A 16,025-nucleotide genomic window follows, 5' to 3' on the forward strand; every position below is an offset into this window, starting at 1 on the left:
AATGGGGGCATTTCGGGTGTCCTTTTCCCTTTGAACGAGCAACCGAATAAGTATTACTGTTTCGACACAAAAGATGTTCAAAGTTGCAAATTTGAAGATTTTTTCAAAATCGAATTTCTCAAAAACTGGGGGTGATGGCGACAAATGGTTTGCGGGTTCGTTTTCATGCAATCTCTTGCAGTCACTGCCATTCTCCTCTAAAAAATTGAAATTTTGTGAAAATAATCATGGGGCAAATTCGAAGTCTCTAGAATGTATTCCAATAGATTTTTTATTGAAATTTTATTACCGTTTATTGTAAAAAAAAAATCGAGATTACTACATGTCGAGAAAAGACGAAGAAAATCTTTAAAAAATTGTAACTTTTACAAATTTCAATATTAGAAGCTAAAAATCTACAGAATTGTTGTTCGGATATAATATTTTCAGAGAAAAAATAGTGTGTAAGTCGGTTTTGGAAAAAAACTATTTATTTTGTACGTAGAATGTACAGAGCGTCAATATCAGCTTATGGGTGGCTCACACCCAGAGGGTCAACAAAGGGTTAAACCTATGAATGTCTCCCAAGTTCAAAAAGTGCTCAAACGTAGTTTTTCGATATTCACAACTTAATAAAGTCAATTTTTTTCGAACGAAAGCAATTGTTATTTTCAAATACTTTGCCATTAACAACTTTACCATTTTTGGTAATATATTCTTTACCAATTTTTTTTCTAATTTTTCTCAGCATAAAAGTGTATTTCACATTTTCCTTCTGTTTTTCTTTTTCTGCCCCACATCTAAGGTTAATACATAATACAAAAATATGTAATTATTTATTTTCTCACAGAATTACTTACAGAGAACAAATGACTTACAACACTATCGAAATGAACGTGAAATTGTCGCGGCTCCTTATGAAACTGACACTATCACATTATTGCTTACTTGGTATGGCTATTTTACAACAATTCTTTCATACTATTGAGATATAAATCAATATAACATAGAATAAGAGAACTCTAAATTTTTTTGCTTCTTGAATTACAGAATACTTAATCTTTCCATAATAAAAAGTAATAGAACTTTTGCTACTTAATATTTATCGTACGTACAACGAGAATTATGAAACTTAACCAATCAGTATTTAACTGTTGCTAGTACATCAGTTTTTATAAAAACACCACACAATTGTCACAATTATTTCAAGGAAATATAATCGAGCCTTCAAATATAAACGCAATAAGAATTCTTAACAAGTGAAAAGTTAACTGTTACACTTTTCCATGTTATCTCGTGCAAATGAATCTCTCCGAACGCCATGGAGGAAGCAGTGAACAAGGCGAAATATAAAATAGGTATAATTACATAACGTATGTACCAGGGATTTCCTACGGAGCGAAGGAACAATGGAGGGGAATAAAAGAGGGCCGTAAAGGTAAATAGAAAGGACAGAACGAAAATCAAGGAGAGAGTTAGAAAGAGACGGATTTACTCACCGAGTATTTTCCAGGCACGTAAATGGGCTGTGAATGACTGGTGGTGAGTTGAGTGTTGGGCATTCTGGGGGAAGCATTTGTTTCACGGCGGCGTAGCTCCTCGAGCGGCTCTAGGACGTCTCCGTAATGTGTTCTGAAGAGGTCTGCATACCTTGAAGCAAGCCCTTCCAAGTATCCCCTCTCACCTTCCTGAAACAGGCATTCGAAAAAAATAAAACCTCAGAGGGTGTTCCTTCGCATACAGATGTGTAACGCGGTACAGTGACTCCTATTGTCAGTGTACTCGGGACTATAAAGGTCACAGAGAATGGCTAATCGAACAAGATTGCAACGGAATAAAAAAGGCTATAAAGAAATTTTACGTAAACCAAAATGTTTTTAATAGGAAGGTTATTTAACAGCGATTTTCGATCATTTTCTGCGTGGAATTGTTAATTGATTTAGTAAATATAATTTTTGTTTTGTTAACGATTTGGTGTCGTGTTCAGCACAGAGCTTCTTTTGGTGAATTAAGGAAAGACGAATGAAAAATGTATTTTCCAATATTAATGTATTTTCATTTTTTAATCTTGCAGATTCTTGTAGAACTTTTTTTGTTGCTTTCAAAGTCGAGCTTTAGCTTCTTCTTTGTGCACTTTATCTTTCATACCTTATCTTTAATATGATTAATGCGACTCACAAGTAGAAGTTACAGGCTGCGATATCTGATAATTTTGAAAGCTAAATTATTGTACCACCGTGATTAATCGAAACTTAGATTTTAGGATAATGAAACACTAACGATCTGCAGAAGCTTGTTGTATTATTTGACCCAGATCACCATCAAATGTTGACGAATACTAGCGCGCAAGTGGAAGTAGCGAGTAGTAGTCAGACGCGCCAGCGAAATCGTAAGCAATCGTTCTCTAAAATTAATTGCTTCGAAAACGATCTCTACGGAAACATTTATAGTCACGTGCACGCGTATTTAAAGAATCTTTCAACTCGTGAAGATTGAAAACGAATTCTCTGATAAAGATTTTTGAATATGAATAATTATCAACATAAATTTGTTTATTCCTCTTTTGAAAATGTCCTGAGTGTATGTTACCTTGTTTATGAAACGACTTAATAGTTTCGAGCTCTACCGTTTCACCTCCCTGTCAAATCAATCGAAACGCAAGATCAAAATATCAAGATTTACTCCATCCGGTATTTATGACTGTTACTGTACTGTGAGATAGACGCAGGTGTCAATAAAGCAGACAAGGGGATCACCAGAGCATGCACTCGTGCCATGTAATACGTATTGGTTCGCGGGACGTTCGATGAATCGAGGGTCGAATAGACCCATCAAACGCAGGGTTAAGCATCAAGATTTTTGTGACGACGTACAGGGTGTGAAAAAATTTTAAGCCACGGCTCACATAGGTGATTCTATACCGCTGGGTCGGTGGAGATCTGTTAAAAAATGTATCGCAAAATTGAGGGTGAAATTTTTTTATTGCAACCTGTTTGACTCGCAAAGGGAGGACACCATGAGGTAGACACTGTGATGGCCGGAAAAGTAAGCCATTCTTAAGAATTTTTTTCAGGAGTAATTTACAGTGTTCATAGAAAATGTTTATTACCTACCTTTAGTACGCTGTCTTAAGAGACTATACAAAAAAAATAAATAGAAAAACATCCTTAAATTGTAATGTATTAATTAATCTTCTAAACACCCCTACGCGAGCTGGTCGAAGGTGTAACTATGGAACAGCAGGTCGGAAATCAAATTTCTTTTTTTTTGTATAAACTAGATGGGTGTAGTTTCCGTTGTACGTTCCGATTTCTTAAACAAATTATTTTTGAAAAAATGATGCGCTTTAGAAGAAAAGTTTCGAAAATCCGCGAATACGATGGACAGTTTTTTGAGAGTATTTAAAAAAAAATTGTTTTCAATCAAGAAATCTGTAGGTACTACGGAAACTACACTCATATAGTTTATAACAAAAAAAATAAATTTGATTTCGGACCTGCTATTCCATAGTTACACCTTCGACCAGCTCGCGTGGGGGTGTCTAGAAGATTAATTAATATATTAAAATTTATGGATGTTTTTCCATTTTGTTTTTTTTGTATAGTCTCTTAAGACAGCGTACTAAAGGTAGGTAATAATTTTTTGTATGAAAACTGTAAATTATTCTTGAAAAAAATTCTTACAAAATGTGTATGATTTGTACTGGCCGTTTTAAATTCAACCATACAGTAAAACGTATTCGAGCAGAAAAATAAAAGGAAACTTTGAATTCAGTTATGAATGTCTTAAAAGATTGGCTGATTTATATTTTTACTTTAACTATTGACTCCGATATTTCGCACCAAACATGTGCCACTAAATAAAACAATAAAATGAAGAGTCCTTGTAGTAAAAAAGCACCGTAAGTGCCAAAATTAAAAGAACAAATTTTTTATCAAAAAATGTTCTACGTGCCAATGGTAATACTGTATTATAGAATTTGATTTTTGGCACTTACAGTGTTTCCTGCAAGGACTCTCGAAATCAGAAATGAAATTCTTTGCTGTCCCAAACGTATCGAAATCTTCGTCCAACTTTAGGCAGAATTCACGTGTGTAAAAATTATTTTCGTCTTCTATATCCTCTGCCTGTGTAAAAGTACAGGCATCAGCTGATTTGGGAAACACGAGAAGTATTCCAGGATAAGGCAACTTGGGCAAACTATTTAAAAAAAAAAAACTGAAAATCGTCGACAGAGCCGAAAGGCAAATAGAGCAAAACGAATTGAAGTTGCACCACCCTCTGGGATCGTCCGAGTTGTCAGGAAAGGGGGAGAATATTCGAGATGCCGGAATTGTTTCGAGTTCCCTGACAGCTCCACCATCTTCCCCTTCTCTTCCATCCCCATTCCTCTCTTCGCGCGTCTTTATCGATAATCCGCGAGTATTAATTAGAATTCCAATCTACCAGTTTGATATGACGAACCCCATTGCCTCGCACTTTCCTGCATCCCCGCTTCTACATTCCCCCCCTTCGCCACCCCCGCCCCTGCCGCCCCCGTTTTTCTCTGCCTCTCATTTAGCTCTCATCATTTTCCTTCGATGGCTTAACGGTCAAACTGAAACTTTCGAGGCGAGAGCACATAAAGGGGACGAATTTTCCGCGGCAGTGTAGCTCTTCGGAACTTTTCTGCCTCGAAATTAAAATTTCATCCATGAACGGATAATCGAGGAGTGATTAAAGCCCGTTTTATCAATTCGACCGATTTCCTCGGGGCACGACTGATTCGATTCTGTTTCATGTCGACCCGCCCATTCGATAATCCCTAACAAGTTTACCGTCGATACTTTCCTTTGCTGAAAGAAATGCTTCTTGGATGGCGAGCCATTCAAGGGGCATTTCCGTGTTTCTTTCTCCCGAGGGGCAGCGCCAGCGATCGTACTTTGTGAGAGATGAAGGCACTCAACTTGTACAGTTTCTCTGAATGCTGTTTAGGGGTATGATTGTGGGGCGTTAAATGGGAACGGTTACGTTAATAAAAGTATTCTGTATCTTGGTGAATAATTTAGCTGTCTTCTACCTTCTATGTATGTATATACAGTGCTGGAAATACTTATTGTATCATTCAAATGAACACGTTAGGTATCGCTTATTCCTCTCTTATTAATTAGCAGTACTGGGAAAGGATTATTGTAAAATTTATTTATTGCAAAAATGCGTAACTCACTATCTGGGCCAAAATAAGTTGGATGAGAATCATTTTGTCAACAATATTGCTGTAAAAAATGGTGCGTATTACGTATGAGAGTGATGCAATAAATATTTCTAGTACTTTATAAAATGTATAAAATGTGGAAATTGTAGGCTACCATGAAACCCTGATACTCCACTCCCTCCCACTGATTTCATCCCCTGGCCATTTGAGGATAATTTAAGATTAGTGCATTATTATTATAGGTATAAGTAATACACTATATGAGTTTGAAAATTATAGTAAATCAATAGGAATTAATTTCAATGTATTCAATTAATTTCAAACAAACGCTGATGTTTTAGAATTCTAGATTCTAGATATAAGAGAAGCCCGGGTAGTTTAACCTAAGTAGTAATATATAAAATGATCAGTAATTAGTAATTATGAACTACTATACTATTTATTTTCTTTGTTCTTGAGTTTAGACAAATACTTATTCAGATGCAATACTTCAAATAAATCAATTGAAATATATTATATACAGTACCTATTTAATTTTCTACAAATTTCGTACACTTAAAAATTTCATGATTTTTCAAAATGTAACTTAAATATGGATATGGCGTAAAAGGCAATCAGTGCATGCAGCAGAATTTTTTTTTTTTTTGAGAAATCCTCCATTAATTTGTTTCACTGTTTAATTAGGATTGGGTAGTTGTTCCGTTAACGTTCGACAAAAATTTTGGACTAGATAACATAGCAGAGATTTATGAACGAGGAATTTTGTGCGTACATTTAGGGATATGCATTTATATTAATGTTTTTTAAATATGCATGACGGTGCATATGTTTTGTAGCTAAAACGTATGCAAATATTTATACGCATGTATCGAATGAAAATACGTTTTATTTTCGATAATGTAGAAAGTGCCTATCGTATCGTAAGCGTCAAATACGTTAAACTGGTTCCCCGTTTCTATAATTTAAGTGCACATTTTGGTAATTTTCTCTTAATTACCTTTGTTTCCTCGCTCTACATTTAAATGGTACACCGCAGAGTTAAAAAGCTAACGAGGCCAAAGGGAACTGTTTCACGAACGTACTAACAATTAATCAAAATAAATTCCGTGAATATTTACTTATCCCTGTTGCAATAAATGTTGCGATGAGGCTGGCACCACTTCCAAAGAATATAATGGTATCAAAGTACAAATGAAACCTAAAATTAATGTGAAAATTGTAAAGATGTATTCAAATGCGAAGAGGAGAAAATATTTCTTTTTTAGAATCTTTCCTTGTTAGCCTTTTATTTTAAGGAAAGGAAAACAAACTCCATTCTCCAGTACATTTTGACAGGAAGAAATTAACAATTGTATAAAATTTAATCGATAGATATGAAAAGTGTTTCATTATTTTATAACAATTTCTGTGACAAATGTAGCTGGAAGTGTACGTTCTCGAGTGTTCTGAAACATCGAATTTGTCGACAATACTGATATTAATGGACTTTACACGAGAAATAATTGCATGGGACGAACCTTGCCTGTGCTAAATATATTCGAATCAAATCAATCTTTTTTAGCTGTGGAGACTGTGGTGCAATTGCTACTCTTCTTCAAAGTGTCGTCATTTTAAATGATTTCAACAGCTCCCTCTTTGCAAATACCGCGGTAGCTATATTCATATTAAACACCAACTAACACTGACACTTACCAATTTTTTATGACAGATTAAGCTAATTTAGAAAATCAAGAATACCATGTCCACGCGTTATTCTTCACCGAAGTACTTTGTGAACACATATCTAATGATTTAATATTTCTTTATGAAGAAATAAATATTCCTTAAATGTGTATAAATAAGTATGCAAGGTTTGATGAAATTATAACCTGTAGAATTCTATTAAAAAATTCATAAAGCAATGCCTTTTTTTACTGTTCTAAAGTAAATTGCCCCCTTAACTTGGATGTTGCATTACTCATTTTTATCTTAAAGAATAAAATTCACACTCGATTATAATTTTATTTTCTACACTGAGAGAACAAGATGTGTTACTTTTGGCCCAACTAACCGAGTTGTCTGCTCTAGAAAATGTCTTGCATTTCATTCCTCCTCGAAACACGGTTGGTATTGCGCTGCGGGACATTCGTGGTCTCTGGTTTAACAATATTTACCGTACAAAGTATTTTAATTCTTCCGAACCCTGACATGCTGAGGTCCAGAGAAATTCCTGCGCAAACTACACAGTGGAGCAGTCGTAAACGCTAAAGGTCAATCTCGCGCGGTGCTACCTTTCTCTAGAACTATGTCGTTTTAAGGAATTACAAATACGGCATAGCAGCTGGCCAAGTTGACGTTGCTCGGGCATCCCTTGGGATGTCCATCGCAAGCCATGTGTTTTAACTGTATTCCAAGTAGATAGGTACATTATGAACGAATTTTTTGCCCAAACTCTGTAGGGCAAAGTAGCCGACCCATTTCTTAAAAACATCATAACTCTTGACTAAAAACACTTTTGTTAAAATTCGATACACGTTTTAAAAGTAGAATATGTATTCTTTAGCAACCTCCTGGAAAGTACTATAACAAAGATTCGGTTTCTTCGTAATAAAATAAAAACGAAAGTCATTCAAATACGCAGATAAAAAAGGGGTTCCAAATATGAGACCCAGTTTGTTCTTTTCCTGAAACTTATTTTTTCTTTCTTTTTTTATAAAGTCGGCGTGTGAAATTTATTTATTCTCTACCGCAGTCTTCCTGGACCCACCACGCCCATCATAACACTTTATACGTACACTTAACCCATTCTAGCACATCTGAAGAAAAAAAGGCCTGTGCAAAACAAGCATTCTGTAATTTAGAGCTGTTACTTTTTGACCCGTCAGGTACCCGGGTACCCGGACATTACCCGGGATAACTTCAAGCAATTGAATGTAGTACTGTCTGTGGTATAGTCTGATGTTAGCTGAAAATGATCGAACAATACCCTTAGGCCGGTATTCATAGTCGCTACTTACCGTCAAGGACCCAGTTCCTGATCACTTAAGAGTAATTACCGCGGGTTTTTAAGCGTCTAAAGGGAAAACTTAACCAAATTTAAAAGTTTTTTTGTTATTTCAGTAAATCTATGGTCTATCTTTAATTTGGTATTAAAAAAAGTGCACACATAATAATAATTATTTTGTGATTTAACTTTGAAAGTGAAAAATGCAAAGGGAGCAGTTTCTGATCACCTTCACACGTTTTACTATGAGCTATCAAATTTTGCGTATAAATTTCAAAATACTTCAAAATTATTTAGTAATTTGTTAGAATAAATTTGTATCATAATGAGCATATTATTTGCTTTATTTTCCTAAACTGATCCGGAATTGGGTTCTGATCAGGAACTGGGTCCTTGACGGTATTCTTAAGCAAATGCTTAAGCATTCGGCATCCTTTACTAGCTACCAGGTTAGTAGAGGATGCCGCATGCTTAAGCATTTGCTTAAGAATAAGTAGCGACTATGAATACCGGCCTTTGAGCATATATACATGGAGGTCTCATTGACAGGTTGAAACTGTCGCCAACATGGTGCGAGACATGTGCGAGCGAGAGAAGTATAGAGGACCCCATCGACCGTAATGCGCATGCGCCGATATCGTGCGAGGGAGACAGACATGTACGAACTGGTGTGAGCGAGAGAAGTATTGAGAATCTATACTTCTCTCACTCGCACGATGCTTTTCTCTCTCGCACGATATCGGCGCATGCGCATTACGGTCGATGGGGTCCTCTATATTTCTCTCACTCGCACATGTCTTTCTCTCTCGCACCATGTTGGCGACAGTTTCCAGCTCTCAATGAGACCCCCATATATATATGCTCTAAGGCCGGTATTCATAGTCGCTACTTATTCTTAAGCAAATGCTTAAGCATGCGGCGTCCTTTACTAACCTAGTAGCTAGTAAAGGATGCCGAATGCTTAAGCATTTGCTTAAGAATAAGTAGCGACTATGAATACCGGCCCAAGACAACACCACATTCAATGGCTTGAAGTTATTCCAGGTAGCCGGGTACCCGACGAGTCAAACAGTAACAGCTCTATTCTGCATCATAGTTTTCTTTCTTAATTACTTTCATCATTCAGAACAATTTCTTCTTCACTCTCATCAGTTGAACTTTCACGGGTCTCATATTCGAAAACAATAACATGTTAACTATTAAGTAGCTTCGAAGTTAAGTCTTCATCATTTAATGATATATAACTAGTAAGCATTAAACTCCATTGCAAGCACTATGCAACAGTATTTGTTAAAATCATTATACACTTGCCACTCTAGAGGTAGGTATTTGTAATTTAATCGAACCACTTCAAAAACTTTCTGCAACGTATTTCAGAAATATGTGCTTGTTGAAGACCCTTAAGGGGGGAAGCCACTGTGACGGTCGAAAATAAAGGCTATTTTCAAGGCAGTCTGTTATAATGAAATGTAACTTTCTATGAAAAATATCTATTACCAACTGAAAATACATATATTTAACTAATATTTTATGCTTCTAGATTGCAAAAATGTTGTGCAATATAACATTTTTGTTGTGCAGTATAACTGCACTTAAACTATATTAAGTACTATGCCATTGGACTCAATTCTTTGCGAATGAAGGAACACATAAAAATTTTCATTTGAAATCTTTCGTGAGCTCTAGACCCCGTGCCCACTATCTCACACGACTAATACAGTTTTGATAGGAAGCGACACCAGTCAAGAGACCTAATCGACTGTATCAAGATTAGAGTGTTAATCTCATCAGCAGGCATAATCCTCCGAAAAGTGGTTGAACTGGAGCAGAAAACAATCCATGTTAACTCGTCGCAATCGTTTGGACAGGCTGTCTGCTAAGAAGGCGGAGGATCGACCAGTAGAACATAGAAGATAGGAAGGAAATTGAAAAGTCAAGAAGCTGTCCCTCTCTAGCCGCCATTCCTTTTCTGGTGGAGTTTAACCGCATACTGCGAGACCGACTTTGCCCACCTTCTCTTTCATCGTCCCGGCCCTCTGCCTTGCTCCCCAGCTCTCCTATCTTTATATCTTCGCTTCGCAGCCCTCCTTGATCGTCACGCGCGCATTCTCCTCGCCGCGAGTCGTTTCAAAAAGTTCCGCGGCACTTATATACGCCGCCATGATTGCAAACGCAGCGCCACGGAATGGTGTTCCCGATAAACTTCTGCCGATTGAATCCCCGAGGCTTCCCCGGCTGTCGCCTTCCGACGATCCGGCACAAGTTTGCATCGGTAATAAATTGCGCGAGGCGTAGAAATTTAACAGTACCTAGGCGAAACAAGACGCGGAAATTGTGATTCGTATCTGGCCAGTGACTGCGCGGGGCAATCGGTTACAGACGTACTCCAGCGGACAGAATTTATGCTCGTGCAGTAAGAATCGTTCGGTTGCCACGTAGCAATCGAAACCTCCATTTTTCGCACCTGCTAAGATTTATTGCTAGTCACATTGTCCACGGACAAGCGTCGCTTTTCATTTGCTTAAGCCCATAGCGCGAAGTAGTAGGCAGGCGTTTCACGATAATTGAGTGGCCTGAGGGGGATTCTCTCGGCGGGATAGAGGACGGAATTATTTTCGGATAGCCCTTCAACGGCCATTGCACCCGCCATTAGTGCAGCCACAGCCCCCAACGTATTCATTCCCACCCTCATTATTTACATATACTTCATTTGCTCGCCTCTGCTTCCCTCTCTCGCCGATTACGAAATGTAATTCGCGAAAAGTGAGGTGAGCCGAAAATCGGGATCTTCTGCCGCCAGACGTCATTCAAATTCATCGTTAATCGAGTACCAGGCCAGAGAGTAAACAACGAATTCCGTCGGACCGTGCATTTATTATTTTCCTCTCCAATTCTGCCCAACAGTACAGGGGTGGAAAGTGTTCTAATGAGTCGTGGCAGGCAGGAAATCCAGCCGGGGATTATCAATACTTCAGACACTCGTTCCATAATTTCGTACGAATTACTCCCTTTTTATGAATCGTTAAGCATACACTCGTTCTTTTTTCAAAATTGAAACTAGCTTCCTGCTGGTTTCCTCAGCCTAATTACTCGCGATCAGTGTGAGCCTGTTATTCTGTACTCAGCTTTATAAGTGACGTACATTATAGCAGCACAATTTCGCGTTTCGTGGATATAATCTTCGCAGGAAGAAGGCGTAAAGGAAAATGAAGGTACGACACGGTAGTGGCTGACGAGTGATGCGCAGCAGACTGGTCCAAGAGGGTCGCAGCGTGATAAGTGGAAGGCGGTAGATATCTAATTCCTTTTTTGCTTGACAAAAGTCTCCCCGTCAAGATTTTGGCGTCAGACTTGAGTGTCGTCACCTTAATCTCTACTTGCCAAACGAATCCTTCATTCTCCGCCATCTGTCCCTCCCTTCTCCCTTCCAGCCTCTTTTGATCTCCTATCCTCGCGTCTTCTGTCTACTTTAGCTGAGACGCTTATTCGGTAGTTCGAGCCCTCGCGATGCCACGAGGCTTCTCGTCTTTTTTATTTCAAGTTTCCTGCCCATAGAATCGCGGGATGTTTACGGAAGCCTGGTAGTTAAGGACGTCCAAGGGGGAAGATCGCGGAAGAAGAAGGAAAGAAGGAGGCTCTCCTGATGTCACCGAGTGATAAAGCTTCATTATGGACGAGAGACTGTGGAGACTGACGCGTACTTTGACCAGAATGCACATTCTTTGATGTTAGGATCTGGCAGAGTGTCCAACGATGGTCTTACTTTACTTATGCTTTATGGCCTGAGGATCCTGTCGAGACGCGAATAATTTGTGGCCCACGGACTTTTCTTTCCTCTTCAAAGTACTGTTTCATTCCGTTCTATCCGTCTCGTGTCAGAACCAGTGCGATCTTTTAATAAAAGTTATCATAGCAGGTTCTGGAAGATATTCGTGCAATTTGCAGGATTAATTGGCAGTGTTAGGTAAACCACTACGGGGTTGATAATGGGGTAACTGTGTAGTGGTAGAGCTAGTCTTTACTTTGAATTATGCTGCTTTGTTCATCGAAGTACACATTGTGCTACCTAGACGGATATCTTATCTATTGGATCGTACACTATGTATGCAGAGGGTTTTGTAGCAGATTCACCAGTGATAAAGATAGTGGAGTTGCATGAAAATATAATTAGAATGTATTAGATAAAATTGTTTCATACTAGAGATTCCCTCTGCATAAGAGACACTTTTCGTGTATCTTAAATACTGCTAATAAAAAAGTGGTACCTGAGAAATGGAGCTGTGACACGGTTAAACTGATACAAACGCAATTATGAGTAAAAAAGGAGGAAAAGGGAGTATCGCCGACAGTTGGTGATCAAAGTATTTAATCTACTTCAATTTAAGTCTTACACAATTGCTAAAAGAATTGTTTGATAGATACGAAGAGTTTAGAATTATAAGAGACAGCGATGTTTGTGAGCTGTCAAAACAATAATGACATAAAGAAAGGGATGACAGTTATTAACAATTTTGGAAACGAATGATGGTTATTGGTGACTTCTTACAAAACAATATTCAAATAAAATTTAGGTTCACGCAGACTTCTGCACGAGTATTATACTATAAAGTATTAAATTTTAACCGAATCTGGTTACGTCGCTGAATTTGTTATACAAATATACATCATTTTTGTTTAAAAGATTTTTCTCTGTAGTGCATAGTTTCCGAGATATTTGGGCAAACGTGATCTTCGACCCCAACATTGAGGGCTGATTTTACACCCTAGATCTGGACGATTGTCGATAAAATAAATACATGTCAAATATTTTGTCGGGAACTATAATCTACGTAAACCTCGTTAAAATAGACGTGTGACAGTTGGGTGATGTCACTTGTCAGCCCCTTTCTCTAAATCTACTCGGTCTCACACTCTGAATGCTATCGCCCCAAAACTCTCGCTTCATACTATACATATATCATGCCCACTCATTTACCGTTTACCGGTTGCCCGGGTGACCCTCCTCCTTCTGGAAGAGTTCGCGGTTACCCTGCGGCGGCAGGCGTCTCGGCGCGTGCCGTTTGGGACTACAGGTGTAGAGGTCAGCCTCCCCACCCGGTCACCTCGCGGCGTCACCTCGGCCCGATCAAGAAACACGCACGCATTCATCCTGAAATCCAATTATCCAACAAACTTGCATCTCAATCACGCATTCTCCGCTCACGTGCAACAATCTATCCACGTACAACAATATGTATACATATTCATTAAGGTGGTACGCTTAGTCAGGAGGCTGAAAAAGGTGTGATCTTTGGGAATTATTTTCTTGGAAACTATATAACTTTATTCAGAAAACTTTTTTTTGTTTGAAAGGTAGTACATTTAGCTATGTCTCTGAATTTTTGCGTTAAAAGATATTTATTAATAACAAAGTTATTTACAATCTCCTAAATGTCCTGTTCGAAAGAGGGGTTTGCGGTAGAGCTGTTCAGGTACTCGAATAAAGCGAGCCGAGCCTGGCTGGGCCGAGCGGGGTACCCGTAAAATCCGGGCGACCCAAAAAATCCAGGTAGCTCGAATTTTTTCAGGCGGCTTGAAAAATCCGGGTAGTCCGAATCGTTTCGGGCCGCCCGGAAGAACCGGATACATGAGCACTATATAATGCACAAAAATACACCCTCCAAAAATTTATATACGCACACTAGATACGAGGAAATTGAAAAACATGAGTAGTTCGAAGTTCGCACAAGCTCGAGGGGTTTGAAAGTAGTTAGAAATACTTTTAATAAGTAAACTTCAAGATTATAAATTAATCAATATCCACTTGGAAACAGGTGTTTGGCCCGAAATAATTCGGGTTATCCGGTTCTTCCGCGCGGTCCGAAACGATTCGGACTACCCGGATTTTTCAAGCCGCCCGAAAAAATTCGAACTACCCGGATTTTACGGGTACCAGGCTCGGCTCGAAAACCGAGTCCTGGCACGGTCTGAATTTCAAGCCGCCCGAATTTCGAGCACTCGAACAGCCCTAGTTTGCGGTGACACGATTACTCGGAACTTCCAACTGAGTCGGAAGTGGATTATCTAAAATCGAAAATTCAAACAAATTTAGTTATTATACTAAATTATCTAGTTCTTGAACGAAGGGTTTTACGAAATATTAATTAAAGACAAAATGGCAAATATTCAAACGTAAAATGTCGATTTTCGGCCACAATCGACAGTTCTGTAATTTCTGAGAAAAAAAATCCCCAAAATCACACCTTTCTCGGCCTCCTGATTGAGCGTAACCCCTTAATATACCACAATATTATCATGAATATCTATAAAACCGCAAAGGTACGAAAAAAGTAAAATTTAAAATTGTATGGTTTTTGATATCTTAAAATGGCTATAACTCGGGAACAGGGTCAAATGGGGCACAAATTTGTATGAACTTTTCTCATTGTTTCTGTGCCCCCCATCCATCACTGGAGTAGGTCCCACGTGTCAAGAGACACCCTGTATAACAGAACGCGCTAGACACGTCTGAGAATACAGCGACTGGAAAAATAAATTTTAATCGCAAAAATGTATTGCTCATTGTCCCGACAGTCGGTTCGCGGATACACTGGACCTGAGAGACTGAGGAGCTGTCAGAGGGTTTCTCTCGCTGGTGGATGGATGCGCTGCGGGTGAAAAATGAAGCTGCGGGGGTGTGAGTGAACACGCACAGAGAGGACGGGGGGCGCGAAAAGATGGTTTGGACGAGTGTTTGAGTCTGTATATACGGCTGGGACGAATGGTTAAGGAAGGAGAAAGACGGCGAAGAAGATGGAAAGTGCAGAGGAGGACAGAGGAACAGTATATGCAGGAATGGATTGTAGCATTGTTAAGTGTAGCAGCGCAGCCTTAAAAAAAAAGTGCTATTGTCAGTTTAGCGCTCGTTCCCCTATTCTAACCGGGCTTAAAGTCTTCGCACAGCCGGAAAAATTCCTTCTTTTTTCCCCTCTTTGCCTAATAGCTTCGTCCAACCTGCCTCCCATTTCGTCTGTTGTCTTTTTCACCAGTTTCTACGCCATTCTCTCCCCTTCCGGTTTCGCGCGCGAGATTTCCGGCATTGTAAATTCCACGGGAGGGAGTATCCTGTCGCGACACGATAGTTTCATACGGCTGGTCCACACCTTGGGCCGATTGTAACGCTGGAACCACTGGGCGAGAAACGTTGTAGACTGATTATACTTTGACAATATGGGTACAGGGTGGTCTGTTACTGGCGATAGAACTGCGAGAAAAAGTTTACCATAAAATATGTACCTACATCGAATGTTATAGCCTTACAACGCGCTACTACTTCGGTTTGGCTCGAAATTTAGATTCTGATTTCATACAAAAACGTTTTTCATTTATTTTTTTTTTGTTGTGAAAATAGTTACATTTTCATCTGGATTAGATAGGCATAGTGACCCTGGGACACATTTCGTGACCCCAGAAGTTTACCATTCAAAAATTTTTAGGTGAGGACAAACACACAATCACCCTGTTTTATATATTGAGACTAGCGTCCTTCGTCTCAGCTTCGCCAGAGATATTGGCTTGACTGATTCATAATCTGCAATTGCAATCTGTAAACTCGAGAGCTCTCGGCCACTTATTCCTGCCGCGGTGCTATTTCGCAAGCGAGAAGCGCTCGCCCGGTAGCCACCTGGCGGTCGCGTCCCGATCTACTATTATTTAAAAATCAGTATTTTAAAAAAATAAAAACGTTAGAACCTTCCTCTCGCCAAGACGAACAAAGTGATGTAACACACTTGTGCATACAGTTCCATATTTACTGAGAAACCGCATTTCAAAGTATGCAACTTCAATTTTATATAATAGTATAGATGTAGAATAACCAGAGGTTGAAAT

The 16,025-nt window shown here is 38.8% G+C and overlaps 1 protein-coding gene across 3 annotated transcripts in view; it reads right to left on the reverse strand.

The window, feature by feature from the left end:
• LOC143376209 (uncharacterized) overlaps positions 1–16,025 on the reverse strand; it is a 1,054,554-nt gene that overhangs the window by 566,896 nt on the left and 471,633 nt on the right. For all 3 annotated transcript variants that reach the window (XR_013087041.1, XM_076826254.1, XM_076826253.1), the window contains exon 2: positions 1,479–1,667. Coding sequence is in view for 2 of the 3 variants with exons in the window: in XM_076826254.1 (XP_076682369.1) it covers positions 1,479–1,667 (189 nt within the window). In the remaining variant the exon portion in view is untranslated. The remainder of the gene's footprint in view (positions 1–1,478; positions 1,668–16,025) is intronic.

Source organism: Andrena cerasifolii, chromosome 14 (assembly GCF_050908995.1).
Source record: "Andrena cerasifolii isolate SP2316 chromosome 14, iyAndCera1_principal, whole genome shotgun sequence".
NCBI lineage: Eukaryota > Metazoa > Arthropoda > Insecta > Hymenoptera > Andrenidae > Andrena > Andrena cerasifolii.